At 34.3% G+C, this 22,306-nt stretch overlaps 1 protein-coding gene across 2 annotated transcripts in view; it reads left to right on the forward strand.

Moving 5' to 3' along the window:
- The window catches only part of STXBP5L (syntaxin binding protein 5 like), a 383,427-nt gene that overhangs the window by 132,777 nt on the left and 228,344 nt on the right, over nucleotides 1-22,306 (forward strand). For both annotated transcript variants that reach the window (XM_029214585.1, XM_029214586.1), the window contains exon 7: nucleotides 22,075-22,158. In XM_029214585.1, coding sequence (XP_029070418.1) covers nucleotides 22,075-22,158 — 84 coding nt within the window. The remainder of the gene's footprint in view (nucleotides 1-22,074; nucleotides 22,159-22,306) is intronic.

A 22,306-nucleotide genomic window follows, 5' to 3' on the forward strand; every position in this document is an offset into this window, starting at 1 on the left:
CAGGATTTCATTCCTATGGCTGAATAATATTTCATTGTGCATATATGTATATATACCACATCATTTTTATCTGTTCATGGGCACTTGGGTTGCTTCCATATCTTAGCTATTTTAAATAACGCTGCTATGAAGATTGGGGTACATGTATTTTTTTGAGTTAGTGTTTTCATTTTCTTAAGATATATACCCAGGAGTGGAATTGCTGGATCATATGGTTGTTCTATTTTTAGTTTTTTGAGAAACCTCCTTACTGTTTTCCATAGTGGCTACACCAATTTACATTCCCACCAACAATGTACAAGAGTTCCATTTTTTCCATACCCTCTCCAACACTTGTTATTTATGGACTTTTTTTTTAATAGCTTTTAAAAAAATTTATTTAATTTATTATTTATTTATTTATGGCTGCTTTGGGTCTTCATTGCTGCGTGCGGGCTTTCTCTAGTCGCGGTGAACAGGGGCTACTCTTGATTGCGGTGCATGGGCTTCTCATTGTGGTGACTTCTCTTGTTGCGGGGCACAGGCTCTAGGCGATGGACTTCAGTAGTTGTGGCTCATGGGCTCAGTAGTTGTGGCACACGGGCTTAGTTGCTCTGCTGCATGTAGGATCTTCCTGGACCAGGGCTCGAACCCGCATCCCCTGCATTGGCAGGCAGATTCTTAACCACTGTGCCACCAGGGAAGCCTTATTTATGGACTTTTTTTTTTTTTTTTTTTTTTTGCGGTACACGGGCCTCTCACTGTTGTGGCCTCTCCTGTTGCGGAGCACAGGCTCCAGACACACAGGCCCAGTGGCCATGGCTCACAGGCCTAACCGCTCCGCGGCATGTGGGATCTTCCCGGACCGGGGCATGAACCCGTGTCCCCTGCATCGGCAGGCGGACTCTCAACCACTGCGCCACCAGGGAAGCCCTTTTTATGGACTTCTTGATGACAGCCATTCTCACAGGTATGAGGTGATATCTCATTGTGGTTTTGATTTGCATTTCTCTGATAATTAGCAATGTTGATCATGATTAGCAATGTCATGTGCCTGTTGGCCATCTGTAAGTCTTCTTTGGAAAAATGTCTATTCAGGTCTTCTACCCATTTTTTAATCACATTGTTTGTTTTTAAATATTGAGTTGTATGAGCTGTTTATATATTTTGAATATCAGCCTCTTGTCAGCCATATCATTTACAAATATTTTCTCCCATACTATAGGTTGTCTTTTCATTTTGTCAGTGGTTTCCTTAGCTGTTCAAAAACTTTTAAATTTAATTAGGCCCCATTTGTTTATTTTTGCTTTGTTTCTTTTGCCTTAGGAGGCAGATCCAAAAAATATTGCTACAATTTATGTCAAGAGTGTTCTGCCTATGTTTTCTTCCAGGACTTTTATGGTTTCAGGACTTATATTTAGGTCTTTAATCCATTTTGAGTTTATTTTTGTATATGCTGTGAGGAAATGTTCTAATCTCACTGTTCTACATGTAGCTCTCCAGTTTTCCCAGAACCACTTGTTGAAGAGACTGTCTTTTCTCCATTTTATATTTTTACCTTCTTTGCCATAGATTAATTGACCATAGGTACCAGGGTTTACTTCTGGAATCTCTATCCTTTTTCATTGATGTATGTGTCTTGTTTTGTGACAGTACCATACTTTTTCATTACTGTAACATTGTAGTACAGTCTGAAGTCTTGGAGCATGATAACCTCCAGTTTTGTTCTTTTTTCTCAAGATTGCTTTGGCAATTTAGCATCTTTTGTGATTCTATATGAATTTTAGGATATTCTAGTTCTGTGAAAAATGTCTTGGGTATTTTGATAGGGATTGCATTAAATCTGTATATTGCTTTGGGTGTATAGACGTTTTAACATAATTAATTTTTCCAATTCAAGAGCACAGGATATCAGTTTCTTTGTATCGTTCTCAGTTTCCTTTATCAATGTTTTAAATTTTTCAGAGTGTAGATATTTTATCTCCTTGATTGTTTATTTCTAGGTATTCTTTTTGATGAGATTTTAAATCGAATTGTGTTTTTACTTTCTCTTTCTGATAGTTCGTTGTTAGTGTATAGAAAAGCAATAGATTTCTTTATATTAATCTTGTGTCCTGCAATTTTGTTAAATTTGTTTATTTTAACAGTTTTGGGGTGGAGACTCTAGGATTTTCTATATGAAGTATCATGTCATCTGCAAATAGTGACAGTTACTATTTCTTTCATTCCAATTTGAATTCCTTTTAATTCTTTTTCTTGTCTGATTCCTGTGGCTAGGACTTCTAATACTGTGTTAAATAGAAATGGCAAGAGTGGGTATCCTTGTCTTAGTCCTGAATTTATAGGAAAGGCTTTCAGCTTCTCACTGTTGAGCATGATGTTAGCTGTGGGTTTGTTATAAAGAGCCTTTATTATGTTGAGGATAGATCAAAAGCTAAGCCAGAAAACAAGTCTCAGCAAATTTAAGAGGATGGAAGTTATACCGAACATTTTTTCAAACCACAACAGTATGAAAGTAGAAATCAATTACAAAGAGAAAAATGGGAAAAGAACAAACATGGAGACTTAACAACATGCTACCAAAATACCAATGGGTCAATGAGTAAATCAGAAAATACCTTGAGACAAATGAAAATGGAAACACCACACTCCAAAATCAGTGGAATACAACAAAAGCAGTTCTAGGAGGGAAGTTTTTAGTGATACAGGCTTTCATAAAGAAACAAGAAAAATCTCAAACAATCTAACCTATCACCTAAAGGAATTATAAAAAGAGAAAGAAACAAAGTCCAAAGTTAGTAGAAGGAAAGAAATAATAAAGATCAGAGAGGAAATACATAAAATAGGGATTAAAAAACAATAGAAAAGATCAGTGAAACCAAGAGCTGTTTTTTTGTAAAGATAAACAAAATTGATAATCCTTTAGCTAGGCTCACCAAGAAGAAAAAAAAGATGACCCAAATAAACAAAATAAGAAATTAGAGAGGAGAAATAACAACCAGTACCGCAGAGACACAAAAAAATCATGAGAGAATACTACATACAGAATAATAAGATAATACAACAGTTATATGCCAACAAATTGGACAACCTAGATGAAATGGACAAATTTCTAGAAACATACAACCTACCAGGACTGGATTAAGAAAAAACATAATTTGAACAGACCAATCACTAGGAGTGAAGTTGCATTTGTAATTAAAAAAAAAGAAACCTCGCAGCAAAAATGTCTAGGATTGGACAGCTTCATAGGAAAATTCTGACAAACATATAAAGAAGAACTTATACCTATCATTCCCAAACTATTGCAAAAAAATCGAAGAGGACAGAACACTCCAAAAATCATTCTACTAGTCTAGCACTACCCTGATACCAAAAACCATAAAAAGACATTACAAAAAAAAGAAAATTACAGGCCAATATCTCTGATGGATATACATGTAAAAATCCTCAACAAAATATTAGGAAACGGAATCCAACAGTGTGCAAAAAAGATCATGCACTATGATCAAATGGGATTTATTCCAGGAATGCAAGGATGGTTCAACATTTGCAAATCAATTGATGTGATACACAACATTAACAAAAGGAAAAATAAAAATCACATGATCATCTCAATAGATGCAGAAAAAAGCATTTGGCAAAATTCAACATCCTTTCGTTGAAAAAAACTCTCATCAAAGTGGGTATAGAGAATTTACTTACATTTTTAAAGAATTTACAAGCTGATTTTAAAATTCATAAGAAAAATGAAATGTTTAAGAATAGGCAAAACATTTTTTCAGAATGAATAACATTGTGATATTGGTACAGGGGAATATAAGAAGACCAATAGATCTAAACAGATATTCCAGAAATGGTTCAGGTGTTTGGGAGAATTTTGTATATTTTGAGAAGATGTTTCAGGGTATGATAAACTATTGAGTAAATGGCTTTGGCCAATTAGTATCCATTTTGGAAAAAATACAAGACCTCTACCTTATACCATTCACAGAAGTAAATTCCAGATGGAGAAAATACACAGATACTCAAATAGCAACTCAGAGAGTTTTAGAAGAAACAATAAGAAACAGGTTGTTACTGTGGAGTAGGGACCTCCTTAGGAAAGCTTTAAGGAATATGCCATAAGATAAGAGACAGGCAACAAAGTGGGAGACAGTGTTTTCTAGATATATAGCAGGCAAATAATGAATATGCAAAATATATAAAGATCTTTTGCTAAATCCTCATCTTTCATAATAGGAAATCATAATAGGAAATCATAATAGGAAATCATAATAGGAAATCAATAATCAATGTCTAATTAATAAATCAAGAAATGGCATTATAAATATAATTAGAAATATGAAACTAAGTCTACTAGAAAAGATGATTTTAAGAGTTGAAGGTGTGGTTGCCTCTTACCTCTGAAGATAAGGGTTTGGCAGTGAGGAGGAACCAGCCTCATTAGTAATCACTAGGGAAATGCAGTATGCCCCTTGTCCCCCATTAGACTGGCAAAATATTAAAAATTGAAAATATTAATAATATCAGGTAATGGAAAAGGCATTGAAAAATGGGCATCTAGATGCAGCAATCATGGGTATACATACCAGTATGGGCAATTTGTTATCAACATTTAAAACATGTTGATAGATAGAAAATCCATTTCAGATATCTATCCTATTTATATGACCAAAGGTCAAAATACTGAAAACAGCCTAAAGATCTATTAATAGAAAATTGAATAAATGAATGGTGATGTATACATACTGTGGAAGGCAGTGATGATAAGGAAAGTTCTTCAAGCCACATTTTTAAAAGAAAAGATGCAGAACACTAAGTGTAGTATAAAACCACTTGAATAATGAATTTGTGTTTTTACTTATATATTCAAATACTCAAGGAAAAAAGCCTAAAAGGAAATGTATAAATCTGGGGAGGATACTAGTGATTAGAATTGTGGAAAATGGTCAAAGTTATTCTTATTTTACTTGTGTTGTTCAAATTTTTATGAAAGAATATAATGTGTGTTATTATGTAATTAAAAATTAAAAGGAATGCAAAATAAATTAGTATTACAGGCAGAAGACTGTGTTTGAATTGTGGCTCCACTGCTTATTAGCATATAACCTTAAATAAATCACTTGACTTCCTGTTGACTAGTTTTTCCATCCGTAGCCTTTTGTCGCATACAAATTCTTGATTTGAATGTACTCAGCCTTTTCAGTCTTTTTATTTGACTCCTGCATTTCGTTTGCTACCCAGTAGATCTTTCCCTTCCTGAGGGAAAATATAATTCTATTTTTTCTATCAGTTTTAAGGCTTTCCATTTCACAATTCGATTTTAATCTATGTGTAATTTATTTTATGTTGGTTTGAAATAAGGGTATACTTTCATTTTTACATATGAATAATTCATTTATTGAATAGTCAGTTCAGTTTCCACTGATTTATAAGGACATCTCACTTATATATCAAGTTCCCATATTTGGGTGGGTCTTTTTCTGGATTTTTTTCTCTGTTGCACTGATATATTTATCTATTATTCTACTAATAGCACACTTTATTAATTATAATAACTTTACAAAATATCTTGATATTTGGTAGGTCTCCCCTTCTCCCTCTCTCATCTTGGCTTTTTATGACCATTTATTCTGCTATATGAATTTTAGAATTAGCTTATCAAGCTCTGTGTAAATCCTTGTTGAGATTTTGTTTGAAACTTGAACATATTGATGAATTTAGAGAAGATTTACATAGTTAAGACATGAGTGTTCCATCTTTCCATCTTATAAACACGGTATATTTACTTTGGCTTTCTTTTATGTTTTCTATATGGCTTCGTAACTTGTTCACGAAAGTCATACATATCTTTTGTTACCTTAAATTTAAGTATCTTATAGATTTTATTGCTCCTATGAATTCATAATTAATTGTTAGTGTATAATATATTGTTCATTTTTGTTATTTTATATTTGACTACATCACAGAAAGTTTTGTTTTTAGTAGCTGTCTTTAGATTATCTGAAATATTTTGTGTATAAAAGCATAGCAATTGTAGACAAATTTTGTTTCATATATATGTTGATGGAAAATTAACCAATAGTCAATTTTTGAAAGAGATGGAAAATATTATTCGAGCCAAATTGAAGATTATAACCTGGGAACAGCTTCTCAGAAAACTCTGAGAACTGTTCCACCCATTAGAGGTCAAAGCACAGTTATACAGGTTTTTGAGACAGAGGGCTATACACTTAATGATGTAGATAGTTTACACAATCCAGATCTGCAAGTACAAAGTGATGGGTCATTGTGACCCCTTACAAGATTAAAAAGGAATTACCTTTTAAGGAGTTGTCTAGTTGGTGCTAGGAGAATGTTGCTCTTTATCATTGAGCAGGTATTTCTGCTGATGGGGGGGTTGGCCAACGCGTAATGCAGGTGCACAAAGCACAGTAGAGGGGAGAGAGGAGGCCAAAGGGCAGGAAAAATTTTTGTGTTTAAATTTTCCTTGACTTGCCTTAAAATATATATATTATATATATATTTGTTTTGTTGGCTAGGAACCCAGTGTAGTGCTGAATATAAATTGTTTTAATGGGAACTTTCTTTTGTTTCTAACTGCAAAGCAAATGCCTCCGAGGTTTCAACTTTAAGATGTTTGCTGCAGGCCTTTGATTGATGAAGTTAGAAAGTTTCCACCTCTTTCCAGTATTCCAAGGGCTTTACATTATGAATGGTGTGGAATTTTATTTAATGCTTTTCTATAGTATCAAGATGTGTTTTGTACCAGTCTCAGCCTATTGATAAAGATGGTATTGACAGTGATAGTAGAAATGCCTGGTGACACTCAATTGGGTGAGTCTTCAAATGTTAACCCTTTTGAAGCCAGTGTTGTGGCTGGAACAGCCCTTGTGATTCTTACTATGATTGCAAGACACACCTCAGCAACAACTATCTGAGAACTTTGAAAAACATGGTTTATTACTCATAGCTCCTGGAGAGTACATGGCATGCCTGGGGCCACACAGGGATGTCGTGGTCAGGGAGAGAGGGAAATAGGGAGGGGGAGACAGAGAGAGAGAGAGAGAGAGAGAGAGAGAGAGAGAGAGGGGGGGGGGGGGGGCGAGGGAGGGGGGGAGGGAGGGAGGGAGGGAACATGGGCCTGGAGTTTTATTGAGATGGGGTGGGATACCTATGGTTTTGCAGGTTCACTTTATTGGTGAATTTAAAACAAGAGGAGGAATTAAAGTGAAAGAACGGAAATGCAAGCAGTCAGTCAAATGGCCAGTTTATCTAAGTCAACCAGAGCTTTCTTAAGGAAAAAAAAAAAAGGAAACTTCCTGGGTGGCTCATCCTGACTCTTTATCTAGCAGTGTAGCTGGCAATGGGTTTATTTCAGATGGTCTTTGCAATAGATGCCTCAGTAATCAAAAGCTTAGTGTCAGGCACTTACATTGCAATTTAAAAAGCTAACTGTCAGGTACTTACACTACAAAATGACTGTTCCTTAATTATTTGTTGAGATATGTAAATAGATTTTCTAATGTAAACATTTTTGCATTTCTGGGATAAATTCAACCTGGAAGGGGAAAACTTTCATGGAGGCTTGTTGGTGCAGTGAAAGAAGGAACAAATTACTGATATTAAGGTTCCTGCTGAAACAAAATAGTATCATAAAATCAGAAAATAGAACCCCCTGTCCCTGAGACACCATTTACTAAAGAAACTGCATATTAACCTATCAAATACAAGAGGGTGATCTTGGACTGAGAGGTGCCTGTATTGGGCATGTTACTGTGTACATCTCCTTAGATTCTCTCAGCTTTGCATATCTCTCAAACCCTTGGCTACTTGCTTCATCTCAGTTTTGGCAGGGTTAATCAGATTCATGCAGTACTACTTTTTGAAGCTGACTGGCTATACCCAGAGTCTTTGGCTCCTCTCTTTAATTCTGGATTTACATAATGTGCCATACTGTAAGGCATGAGATCTGGCTTCCCTAACAGATGCCAAAGGGGTCAAATGACACAGCCCTGGAGTGAAGGGGTGTTAATTTCCCATGGAGCAAACCTTGACCAATATCATTAGACAAGACACAAGAAATAAATTCTCCCTCCCTTCCTTCCTATGGTTGGGCTATTCTGAATCATGGTTTTTCCCTGTAAGCTGTTAGAGACATCCTGCAAGCCAAGTAAATACACCTGCTAGGTTATTGGCTATGTCTCTTCTGCTTCTCCCCAAGAAATAGTGGTTAGTATGATAATGAATCATCTTTTACTTCTTTGCTTTACTTCACTTTTCCTTTATTATTGCAGCCCTGAGATTATACTTCTTAGTGAGACATTAGCACTTAGGCCTTGCCTCAGTCTATTTTCTACAGAACCCCAGTTAAGATAATAGTATCAGAATTGTTCTAGATCAGGGATAGGAAACTGTAGCCCATGGGACAAATCTAGTGTACTGCCTGTTTTTGTAAAATGATTTCTTGGAACACAGCCATGCTCATGCATTAACATGTTTTTCTGTGGTTTTCTTACTACAAAAGCAAAGCTGAACAGTTGTGACAGAACTATATGCCTGCAAAGCCTAACATATTTGCTCTCTATCCCTGCATAAAAAGTTTGTTGACCCCTGTTCTAGACTGTAGACCTTCAGGATGGGATTTTAGAGTTGGGTTATCTCCTATCTAAAATCAAAGGACCCAGTGAAGGTGTCAAGTGAAGTATTAAACCCTATCATGCGGTGACATCAAAATTACTCAAACATTCTCCTTTGATTAATTAGGATGAGGGGCTAATGGAAAGGCAAGCCAACAGGAGATTGAATATTTGTGGTGCTTAATTCATAAAGGGCAATGATAATTATAATGATGATGGAATAAAATAGCTTGCTTTGATGCCACTTGTGTTATTTGCTATTCCAATTTAAATTATGACAAATTTGGTAGTTTGAAACAACACAAGTGTATTGTCTTACAGTTCTGTAGGCCAGAAGTCCAACACAGGTCTCACTGGGATAAAATCAAAATACTACAGGGTTGCATTACTTTCTGGTAGCTCTAGAGGAGAACTTTTCTTGCCTTTTTCAGATTTTATAGGCTTTACACATTTCTAAGCTTGTAGCCACCTTCCTCCATCTATAAAGACAATAATTTAGCATCTCTTTGACTTCCTTCCATCATCAAACCTCTTTCTAACCACAGCTGGGAAAGGTTCATCACTCTTAAGGACTCGTATGTTCAGATTGGGCCCACTTGGATAATCCAGGATACTCTCTCCATCTCAACAAACCTTAATTACATCTAAAAAGTCTTTTTTTGTAATATCAGGTAATATATTTATGGGTTCTGAGGATTAAGGCATAGACAGTTTTGGAGGGAGCATTATTTCACCTACCAAAACACAGAGACTGTATGAGAATAAAATGATCAACTTAGAACAGTTCATTACTGATTTAAGGCATTCCAGAGGCCCTCTAAAACAACTTTAAAGGAACTCTTAACTTCTGCAGCTCTAGGGCAGACTGTGCTAAAAATAGGCCCAGGATCTTTTTATAAGGAGACTGAACACATAGTTTGAAAGGTCTTATTTGTTAAAGTCAAAGCCCTGATAGGAAAGAGTATGACCCTGACACCTGGTATAGCTTTCTAGGGCTGCCATAACAACGTTGTATAAACTGGGTAGCTTAAAACAACAGAAATTTACTAATTCACAGTTTGCACGCCAGAAGTCTTGGTTGGGCCATTCTCTCTCTCAAGGCTCTGGAAGAGAATCCTTCTTTGCCTTTTCCAGGTGCTGGTGCCTCCTAATGTTCCTTGATTTTTGGCAGGATAACTCCAATCTCTTTCTCTGTCTTTACATGGCCTTTTCCTCTGTGTCTCTGTATCCTCTCTTCTTCTTTTATAAGGACACCAATCATTTGATTTTAGGGCCCACCCTAAATTAAGGATGATTTCGTTGCAAAATTCTTAACTAATTACATCTTCAAAGACCCTATTTCCAAGTAAGGACACTTTCTGAGGTCTTCCAACTCTCATCTGGTGAGCAGAAGTGGCAAGTAGCTATATAGCTCATAAGATTCATATGTCAGAGACTCATGTGTCCTAAGGCTTTATCCCATAAATATCTAGGACCTGGCCCTATATGTGATGATTTTGAAGGTCTAATGGTCTGGGGATGGAGGGGCATCTCCTCTAAGGTAAAATTTAAGCTTTTGTATTTCTCCTTGTTAAGAAAGTGTCATGCCACTTGGTGGGCGCTTTTGGATTTAGATAATAGTATATAAGGCCCTAGAAATTACTGTTCCAAATCAGTATTTTAGGTTATCCAAAATTCTGCCACTTTTGAGTAGAGCCTAGAGAAAAAAAGGTCTCTTCCCTAAGTCCAAGTGCAGCCTACCCTACCATTTGGTATCTATGATCTGCTAGAGCTTAATGTATTTGGTAGTTAAGAACACTCTATTGGAAAGCCCCATAAGAGAGGAACAACAGCTGCTCTCCATTTCCAAAGTAACTTCTGGTATGCTAATGGGCCCTTGTGGAGACTGAACACCTAACGATGGGACACCAAGTGACTGTGACTTGACCTGTCCAGCATGAGTTGGATGTCATCATATTCATTGATTCCTAGGATTGGGTGAGGGATGTGACAGCCCATTTTACAATGGAAGAGGTATATTTGGGAAATCAGCCTTGAACTGTCCAAAAGGCCTAAGTGAATTGGATAAATGGGGAACCAAGAATTCCTATGTTGCAACAATGCCTTTCTCTCAACCCACATATATGGTCTTATGGAGTAGGAGGGGAATATCTAAAACCAACTAATGGAGTAGGACAGAATTCAGGCCTGTTTCATAGACAGGGTCAGATGATTGGTTGGTACTATCTGGGCAAGGAGTACTGCTCAATTATGTCTCCACTTAGGGGGTGACATGGAGTGACCTGATGAAGAAAAATTCTTACAGTGCATAGATCCCCACACAGTATACTTGATTGTGCATTTCGTATTGAGAATGAAACACAATAATAAAAAAATCCAGAAACAAAAATTTCTTTCCATTCGGTGGGAATGTACATTGATGCAGCCACTATGGAAGGCATAGTGGTTTTCCACTATGAAGGCGCCCCAAAAAATTAAAAATAAATTGATCTTGTAATTCCACTCCTGGATATTTATCCAAAGAAAGCATAGACACTAATTAGAAAGGATATGTGCACCTCTATGTTTATTGCAGCTTTATTTACAATAGGCAAGGTTTGGAAGCAACCTAAGTGCCCATTAATAGATGAAAGGATTAAGATGTGGTACACACACACACACACACACACACACACACACACACAGAGGAATATTTTTCAGTCATGAAAAGAATGAAATCTTGTCATTTGCAACAACATGAGTAGACCTAGAGTGTATCATGCTAAGTAAAATAAGTCAGACAGAGAAAGACAAATACTGTTGTGAATCACTTATATGTGGAATCTAAAATACAAAACAAATGAACAAATATAACAAAACAGAAACAGAGTTACAAATACAGAGAACAAACAGGCGGTTGCAAGAGAGGAGAGTTTGGCGTGAGGAAAGAAATAGGCGGGGGAGATTAAGATTAACAGACCTTCAGTTGCAAAATAAATGAGTCATGTGAGGAATACAGTCAATAACTATGACTCATTGTGGTGATCATTTTGAAATGTATAGAAATACCAAATCACTATGTTGTGTAATAGGAACTAACAAAATGTGGTAGGTCAATTATACTTCAAAATAACAAAAAACTCATAGAAAAAATGATCAAATTTATGGTTACCAGAGACAGGGAGTGGAAGGAGGGGGAATTGGATGAAGGCTGTCAAAAGGTAGAACCATCCAGTTATAAGATAAATAAGTACTAGGGACGTAATATACAACATAATAAATATAATTAACCTTGTTGTATGTTATATATGAAAGTTGTTAAAAAAGCAAAACCTAAGAGGTCTCATCAAAAGAAAAAATTTTTTCTATTTTACTTTGTAACTGTATGAGATGATGGATGTTCACTAAACTTATTTGATGAACATTTCATGATGTATCTAAGTCAAGTCATTATGCGGTACACCTGAAACTTATACAGTGCTGTATGTCAATTATGTCTCAAAATTGGAAGAAAAAAATTAAATGTCATTACTAAAGAAAGACACAGCTGTAATTTGTGTACTTTTCTATATGTATATTTCAATAAAAATATTAAAAAATTAAACACCTATTCCTGATAAAATAAATTTATAAAATATTGAATGAATTCATACTTCTTTAATGATATATGTTATATATATTATATATGTATGTATAATAGATATAATAATAATATTATATATATATATAAAATCTGGGATTTTATTTAATAGGGAAACACCAAGAGACATTGTCACTAAAGTTAGGAAGAAAGCAAGGATGCTCATCCCCTCCACTATTTTTAACACTATAGGATGTTTTAATAATGCAGTTAGACAAGTACAAACAATTAGAGGTATAAAAATTGGAAAGGAAGAAGTAAAATAGTCTCTATTTTAGATTATATGATAATATAACCTGGAATGCCTAAGAAAATCAACATTAAAATTAATACAAAGAATAAAATAATTTAGAAGGTAGCATACTAAAATCCAACTATAGAAACAATACCCTCTTAAAAAACATAATAAAGAGAAGATCCTGTACAAAATAGCAACAAAAGTTTTAAAAATAATTTGCTATAAAATTAACAAGAAAATCTATATGTGGAAAACTCAAAATTCCTGAAAACTTGAATAAGTGAAAGGTATGCTTTGCTCCTGGATAAGATGACTCATTTTTTCTTCTATTTGTTGGACTTTATTTTCTTTTTCTTGACATTCTACTGTTAAATTTATTAAAAATTTATACTTTTCTCCTTTTAATATGTACAGGCACGCCTCGATTTATTGTGCTTCACTTAATTGCACTTCACAGATATTGCGTTTTTTTTCAAATTGAAGATTTGTGGCAACCATGAGTCGAGCAAGTCTATTGGCACCATTTTCCCAACAGCATTTGCTCACTTTATGTCTCTGTGTCACATTTTGGTAATTCTCACAGTATTTCAAACTTTTTCGTTATTATATTTCTTAAGGTGGTCTGTCATCAGTGATTACTTTTAATTGAAATATAGTTTACTTATATTAATTTCAGCTGTACAACATAGTGATTTGATACTTTTATAGGTTATGCACCATACAAAGTTACTATGATATTATTGACTATGTTCCCTGTGCTGTATGTCACATGCCTATGACTTATTTTAAAACTGGTAGTTTGTGCCTCTTAATCCCCTTCACATATTTTGCAACCCTTCCCTCTGGCAACCACTAGTTTGTTCTCTGTTGTGAGTCTGTTTCTGTTTTGTTGTATTTGATTGTTTTGTTTTTTAGATTCCACATATAAAAGTAAAAACATATACTATTTGTCTTTCTTAGTCTGACTTATTTCACTTAGCATACTACCCTCCAGGTCCATTCATGCTGTCACAAATGGCATTATTTCATTCCTTTTTATGGCTGAGAAATATTGCAGTGTGTGTGTGTGTGTGTGTGTGTGTGTGTGTGTACCACATCTTTATCCATTCATCTGTTTATGGACATTTAAGTTGCTTCATATCTTGGCTATTGTATATAATGCTACAGTGAACATTGGGGTACATATATGTTTTTGAATTAGTGTTTTCCTTTTCTTTAAATAAATACCCAGGAGTGGAATTGCTGGATCGTATGGTGGTTCAATTTTTAATTTTTTTGAGGAACCTCCATACTGCTTTCCATAGCGGCTGCACCAGTTTATGTTCTCCCCAACAATGCACAAGTGTTCCCTTTTCTCCACATCCTTGCCAACACTTGTTAATTATTTGTTGTCTTTTTGATGATAGCCATTTTGACAGGTGTGAGGTGATATCTCATTGTGGTTGTGATTTGCATTTTCCTGTTGATTAGTGATGTTGAGCATCTTTTCATGTGCCTGTTGGACATCTGTATAGCTTCTTTGGAAAAATGCCATTTTTTAATCGGATAGTTTGTTTTTTTGATATTGAATTGTATGAGTTCTTTATATATTTTGAATGTCAGTCACATCATTTGCAAATATTTTCTCCTATTCCATACTTGTCTTTTAATTTTGTTGATGCTTTCCTTCACTGTGCAAAAGATTTTTAGTTTGATGTGGTCCTGTTTGCTTATTTTTGCTTTTGTTGTCCTTGCCTGAGGAGACAGATCCAAAAAAATATTGCTAAGACTGATTTCAAAGAACATACTGCCTATGTTTTCTTCTAGTTTTGTTGTTTCAGGTCTTACATTTAAGTCTTTTGTACATTTATTTATTTATTTTTTTAATGGTATGCCCATTGCTATGGCTTTTTAAAAAAAATATTTATTTATTGGGCTGCATCAGGTCTTTGTTGTGGCACATGGGATCTTCATTGTGGCATGTGGGATCTTTCATTGCAGTGCTCATTGTGGTGCATGGGCTCTTCGTTGCAGCACGTGGGCTTCTCTCTAGTAGTGGCATGAGGATTTTCTCTCTCTTGTTATGGCATGCAGGCTCCAGAGTGAGTGGGCTCTGTAGTTGTGGTGCACAGGTTCCAGAGCATGTGGGCTCTGTAGTTTGCAGCATGCAGGCTCTCTCGTTGAGGTGCACGAGCTCAGTAGTTGTGGCGTGCCGGCTTAGTTGCCCCACAGCATGTGGGATCTTAGCTCCCCGACCAGAGATCGAAACCCCATCCCCTGCATTGGAAGGCAGATTCTTTACCACTGGACCACCAGGGAAGTCCTCTTTTGTCCATTTAGAGTTTATTTTTTTATATGTTGTGAGAAAATGGTCTAGTTTCATTCTTTTACATGTAGCTGTCCAGCTTTCCCCAAACCACTTATGTGAAGAAACTGTCTTTTTCCCATTGTATATTGTTGCCTCCTTTGTTGTTGATTAATTGACCGTATGTGTGTGAGTTTATTTCTAGGCTCTCTGTTCTGTTCCATTGATCTATGTGTCTGTTTTTGTGCAGTGTCATACTGTTTTGATTACTTTAGCTTTATAGTATATTTTGAAGTCAGGGAGTGTGTGTGATACCTCCAGCTTTGTTCTCCTTTCTCAAGATGGCTTTGATTATTCAGGGTCTTTTATGGTTCATTGAAATTTTAGGATTATTTGTTCTAGTTCTGTGAAAAATGCCCTCAGTATTTTGATAGGGATTTCATTGAATATGTAGATTGCTTTGGGTTGTATAGACTTTTTTTTTTTTTTTTTTGCGGTACACGGGCCTCTCACTGCTGTGGCCTCTTCCGCCACAGAGCACAGGCTCCGGATGTGCTCCATGGCACATGGGATCCTCCTGGACAGGGGCACGAACCCACGTCCCCTGCATCGGCAGGTGGACTCTGAACCACTGTGCCACCAGGGAAGCCCCTAGACTTTTTAACACTATTAATTCTTCCAATCCATGAACATAGAATATCTTTATTTATGTTGTCTTCAATTTCTTTCATCAGTGTCATATAGTTTTCAGAGTGTAGATGTTTCATCTCCTTGGTTAACTTTATTCCTAAATATTTTATATTTTTTGATGCAATTTTAAGTGGGATTGCTTTCTTGCTTTCTCTTTCTGATAGTTCATTTTTAATGTATAGAAATGAAGATTTATGTATATTAATTTTGTATCCTGCATCTTTACTGAATTTATTTATTAGTTCTAATAGTCTTTAGGGATTTTTATATAAAGTATCATGTCATCTGCAAATAGTGACAATTTTACTTTTTCCCTTCTAATTTAGATGACTTTCATTTCTTTTTCTTGTCTGATTCCTGGGGCTAGGACTTCCAATACTATGTTGAATAAGAGTGGACATTCTTGTCTTGTTCCTGAACTTAGAGGAAAAGCTTTTAGCTTGTCACCATTGAGTATGATGTTAGCTGTGGTTTTGCCACAAATGGCTTTTATTATGTGGAGATATATTTCCTCTATACCAACTTTGATAAGGATTTTTATCATGAATAGTTGTTGAATTTTGTCAAATGCTTTTTCTGCACTGATTGTAATGATCATGTGATTTTATCCTTCCTTTAGTTAATATGGTGTATCACATTGATTGATTTGCAGATACTGAACCAAACTTGCACCGTTGGGATAAATCCCATTTGATCATGGTGTATGATCCTTTTTATATATTGTTGAATTTTGTTTGCTAATATTTTGTTGAGGATCTTTGCATCTATATTTTTCAGATTTATTGACATGTAATTTCCTTTTGTTGTAGTGTCTTTGCCTGGCTTTGGTATCAGTGTAATGCTGGATTCAAAGAATGAGTTTGGAAGTGTTCCCTTCTCTTCAGTTTTTTAAAAGAGTTTGAAAAGGATAGATACTAAATCTTCTTTCAATGTTTGGTAGAATTCCAGTGTGAAGCTATGTGATACTGGACTTTTGTTTGTTGGGAGTTTTGGTTTTGTTTTTTATTACTGATTCAATTTCATTACTGGTAATTGGTCTGTTCATACTTTCTATTTTTTCCTGGGATATTGTACATTTATGAGTTTGTCCATTTCTTCTAGATTGTTCAAGTTGTTGTCGTGTAAATGTTTGTAGTATTCTTCAATTATTGTATTCCTGTGATATCTTGTATAACTTCATGTTCATTTTTGACTGTATTTGATTGGACCTTCTCTCTTTTTTCTTGATGAGTCTGGCTAAAGTTTCATCAATTTTCTTTATCTTAAAAAAATAACCTTGTAGTTTCATTGATCTTTTTCTCCATTTTTTGTCTCTATTTTATTTATTTCTCCCCTGATCTTTATTATTTCCTTCCTTCTACTAACTCTGAGATTTTTCTTTTTGTAATTCCTTTAGGTTTCAAGTCAGGTTTTTTGAGATTTTTTAAATTTCTTGAGATAGGCCTGTATTGCTACAAACTTCCCCCTAAGAACTGCATTTGCTGCATCCCACAGATTTTGAAAAGTTGTGTTTCAATTTTCATTCATCTCAAGACATTAAAAAAATTTTTTCTCTTTGATTTCTTCATTGACCAATAATTTTTTTTAGCAGCCCATTGTTTAGCCTTCATGTGTTTGTGTCTTTTCCACCTCTCATTCTGTAATTGATATCTAGTTTCATACCGCTGTGGTCAGAAAAGATACTTTATATGATTTTACTCTTTAAATTACTGAGATTAGTTTTGTGGCCTACCATGTGATCTATCCTGGAGAATGTTCCATGTGCACTTGAAGAAGATGTGTATTCTATAGTTTTTGGATGGAATACTCTGTAGATATCTGTTAAGTCCAACTGCTCAAAGTATCATTGAAGGCCAACGTTTTCTTATTGATTTTCTGTCTGGATGATTTATTCATTGATGTATGTGGGGTATTAAATCCCCTACTAATACTGTGTTACTGTCAATTTCTCCTTTTATGTCTGTTAATATTTGGTTTATATATTTAGTTGCTCCTATGTTAGGTGCATATATGTTATGAATATTAGTTCCTCTTTTTGGATTGACCCCCCCTTAACATTATGTAATGCCCTTCTTTGCCTTTTGTTACAATCTTTGTTTTAAAGTCTATTTTGTCTGATATGAGTTATATTACCCCTGCTTTCTTTTCATTTCCATTTCCATGGAATATCTTTTCCCATCCTTTCACTTTCAGTCTATGTGTGTCTTTAGCTCAGAAGTGAGTCTCTTATAGGCAGCATATAGATGTCTTGTTTTTTTTTATCCATTCAGCCACCCGGTGTCTTTTGATTGGGGCATTTAGTTCATTTACACTTAAAGTGATTATTGATAGGCATGTCCTTTTTGCCATTTTGTTATATGTTTTCTGATTGTTTTTGTAGTTCTTCTCTATTCTTTTCTTCTTCTTTTAGTCTCTTCCCTGTGGTTTGATGATTTTTTTTAGTATTATGTTTGGGTTTCTTTCTCTTTGTATTTGTGTATCTATTCTAGGTTTTTGGTTTTTGGTTACTATGCAATAAATAGGTAGGTAGGTAGATAGATATTTGTTTTAAACTGATAGTCATTTAAATTCAAACACATTCTTAAAGTTCTACAGTTTTTATAATCCCATCACCATATTTTATGTTTTTGACATTATATTTTACATCTTTTTGTGTATCCTTTAATTACTCATTGTAATTAGAATTGATTTTACAACTTTTGTCATCTAACCTCCATACCAGCTTTTTAAGCAGTTGATCCACTGCCTTTACTATTATATTTGCTTCTACCAATGAGATTTATTTTCTTCATGTATTTTCTCATTTCTTGTTATGGCCTTTTCTTTTTTGCTTAAATAAGATCCTTTAACATTTCTTGTGTGGCCTGCTTAGCAGTGATGAACTCTTTTACTTTTTGCTCGTCTTGGGAACCTTTATATTGCCTTTAATTCTGAATGCCTAACCTTGTTGTGTAGAGTATCCTTGGTTTAGGTTTTTCCCTTTCAGCACTTTAAATATATCATGCCACTGTCTTCTGGCCTACAGTTTCTGCTGAAAAATCAATGAGAGCCTTATGGGGGTTCCCTTTTGTTTGATTCTTTGTTTTTCTCTTGCTACCTTTAGAATTCTCTCTCTTTAACTCTGGCTGTTTTTCTTATGATGTGTCTTGGTGTTGACTCTTTGGGTTCATCTTTTTAGGACTGTCTCTGATTCCTGGACCTGGATATCTATTTCATTCCCCAGGGTAGAGAATTTGTCAGCCCTTATTTCATCAAATATATTTTCTGCCCCTTTTCCTCTCTTTTCTCCTCCTGGGACTAAACCCTATAACATGAATATTGTGACATTCACTGTTGTCTCAGAGGTCCCTTAAACTATCCTCATTTTAAAACCTTTTTCTTTTTACTGTTCTGATTGGGTGATTTCCGCTATTCTGTTTTCCAACTCATTTATTAATTCTTCTTTACCACTTAATCTGCTTTTTATTCTCTCTGGTATATTTTTCATTTCATTTATTGTATTCTTCAGCTCTGATTGGTTCTTTTTTAATATTTTCTAATTTTTTATTGAAGTTCTCACTGTGATCCTCTATTCTTCTGAGTTTGGTAAGCATTTTTATGACATTGCTTTGAAATCTTTATCATGTAAATTACTTATCTTCATTTCATTAGGAGTTTTATCTTGTTATTTCATTTGGAACATATTCCTCTGCCTTCTTAATTTGTTTCACTTTCAGTGTTTGTCTTTATTAATTAGGCAAAACATTTGTCTCACCTGGTGTGGAAAGTGTGTCATTGTATGGGAGTGTCCCTTTGCAGACTGTGTGTGCTTGGTGGCTTTGGTGGGAGGGCTGGAGCTGAAGTGAGCATTGGCTGGGGCCTCTGAGTTTGTAATATCCCCTTTGTCTTTTGGGTGACCTGCTGGGGGTGTGGGTCCTGACTAGGTCGCTTCTTTCACCCTTGTACCTGTCTCTGTGTGATTTAAAAAAAATATATCCTTAATTGTAAAAAAGCTGTACAGCCAGTCTTCAGGTTGTTCTGAGAGAGAGTTATTTTATATATATGTTGTAGTTTTGGTGTGTGCACAGGAGGAGGTGAGCTCAGGGTCTTCCTACTCTTCCATCTTGATCCCACCTCTACCCAGTGATCTTTGATATTACTCTTGAAAAAATATGAGTCACTGAAGGCTCAGATGATGGTTAGCATTTTTTAGCTATAAAGTACTTTTAATTAAGTTATGTGCATTGCTTTTTTAGACATAATGCTATTGTACACTTAATAGATTACAGTATAGAAGTCTACATGCACTGAGAAACCAAAAAAAACTTGTATAACTCACTTTATTTTGATATTACATTCTGTTGAGGTGGTCTGGAACTGAACCCACAATATCTTCAAGGTATGCCTGTATTTATAAAACCATATATTTCCCTCTTGATGAGGATCATCTGTATCCCACAAGGTTCAATATGAGGCATTTTTGTTCTTTTCTGTTTCATACTTTTCATTATGATTTCTTGTTTCGCCATAATTACTTAAATGCATATTTTTTAGTTTCCAAAATATTTTTGTCAATGAGTTCTAATTTTATTTCATGTTTGTTAGAGAATATGTAGTATCTTTGATTTTGATTATTTGGTATTTACTAACTAATTTAACAGATATTTTTGCAGATACCTATTTTCTTCAGAAACTTTTCCAGGTCCTGATAATATGTAGTGAAAAAATCACCTACTTCTTTGCCTATATATATATATATATATATGCACACACACATATATATATATACACACACACACGTACATATATGATATGTATTTGTGATGTGGGCAATATTCCTGTTTTGATGTGATCAGGCATGATTACAGAGGGATCTTATTTTTGTCTTGATTCATCATGGTCACAGAATGACTTTGTCTGGTGTCTCCTGGATGTCAGGGGCTGTTTTTCTCTTTCTCAATTCTTTAAGTGTTTCTAATGTATTTTCATATTTTCCATATCACAATCTTGTATAGTTATCTCAATTTTTTGATACTTTGAGGTTTATTATTTTATATTTTGTGATTTACTGGGACTATTGCTTATAATGTTTTATAAACAAAATGACTTCTATCTTATGTTTATTATAAAAAATATAAAAGCATTTTAGAATATCATTCCATTACATCTTGAGGCTCAATTTCTGAAAGGTTATATTATTCATTTTCTTGCTTAGGTCAGATTTTCCAAACTTTTTAGACTTATAAATCTTCTTTCCATACATTTCATAGAAACTTTTATCATACACCTCATAGGATTTGGTTTTATTGTTTATCATTTTCTCTGGTATATAAAAAAAGTTGAAGTTAATACATATCTTAGTACAGTATATATTACTTTATATAAATTTTATTTTAAGAAAGTCTTTGTTTACACTAATTTTGACTTTTTAAATTTATGAGGTCATTATGCCATTTACTTTAACTTAATATGTAGAAAGCTCAATTTTTTAAGTCAATTTTAGAATTTATTGTTTGCAGTTTAATAATAAAACATTTAAGTATATGCTATACCTTCAAAAGTAATATGCATTGCTTTCATGATCTGATATTTGAAATTTTGTTTCCTGTTAAAACTACTAGCTGGCTTATTTTTGTTGTTTTTTTGTGTTCTGTTATAAAATTTCTAGGGAAATGATTAGGTCTCAAGAAACTATGTAGGAGTAACTTATAACTACCATTATATTTTCTGTTTTTACCATTGTGTTTTGGAGTTACTGAAACATCTTTATTAACAGTATAAGAATTTTCACCAGAGAAATACTACTAGTGGATTTCAAGAAAATCATCTTAAGGCACATTCCTGTGAAATATCATTATTTGAACGTTGGCCTATTTTTATTCTTTCTGGGTTTTTTTTAACCAATGGCAGATTAAATTTAACAAAATATAACTACAAATAAAAATCAGAATCATAGTAAAAACCATCAGCACAGCTAGCAGTATTTAGCTGAATGACTGAGTCTTGAATATGATCATCTAATGATCATTTTCTGTTCTCAAATCCTTTTCTTTTGAAATGAAGAATGTATATTTTGTTAATTGTCTTATTTATTGATTTATAAATCGGTATCAACTATATTTAATGATGTGGATCTCTAGAATACCTTTGTGAACTGCAGAGAGTTCATAAATCACCAATTTAAAATACTGACATAAGTCAGAAAATTGGATTTGATAGAAAGAAATTTGAAGCCAAATTTGTGGCCACATTTTTCAAGTGCAAAAAACTGAATGGCATATACACTGTTTGTTAAAGTTATCACATTTCATCCTTTATTTCATCTTCATTTTCTATCCCATTTTTCTTTTGTTCCAATGTTCTCATTTATTTTTATGTTGTTTCATATATACTTACATATTTTCTCAATATACTCTTTGGAATGAGGTAGATTTCATTGGTAAATGTTTATATTGAAGTAGAGTTCATGTGCCAATTTTTTTCAATGTAGAAAACCTGTATTCAGGTTTGGAAAAATTGGTATTCTAAATAAAGTTGTATAATGTAGTATGATTATACTTTATTGTATTAACATTAATTTTTATTTGGAGCAAGGTAAAATTAATGTTAGAATTATAAAAATGATTGTTCTAATGTTTTCCAGCTGCTAATAGGTTATGAAAATGGTACTGTAGTATTCTGGGACTTGAAATCTAAAAGAGCAGAACTGAGAGTTTATTATGATGAGGTAAGTGATTTCTACTGGAATATTTGAAAAGAGTATTGTGATTTTATGCCTGTTTTCTACATTTAAGCCTTGTATGTTACCAGTATTTTTATCATTGGAAAACTACCTAGTTCTGATCCAGTACCTCACACTGCCTGTTGGTATTTGC

The sequence above is a fragment of the Monodon monoceros genome, unplaced genomic scaffold, assembly GCF_005190385.1.
Source record: "Monodon monoceros isolate NGI ecotype Baffin Bay Population unplaced genomic scaffold, NGI_Narwhal_1 Super_Scaffold_11, whole genome shotgun sequence".
Lineage (NCBI taxonomy): Eukaryota > Metazoa > Chordata > Mammalia > Artiodactyla > Monodontidae > Monodon > Monodon monoceros.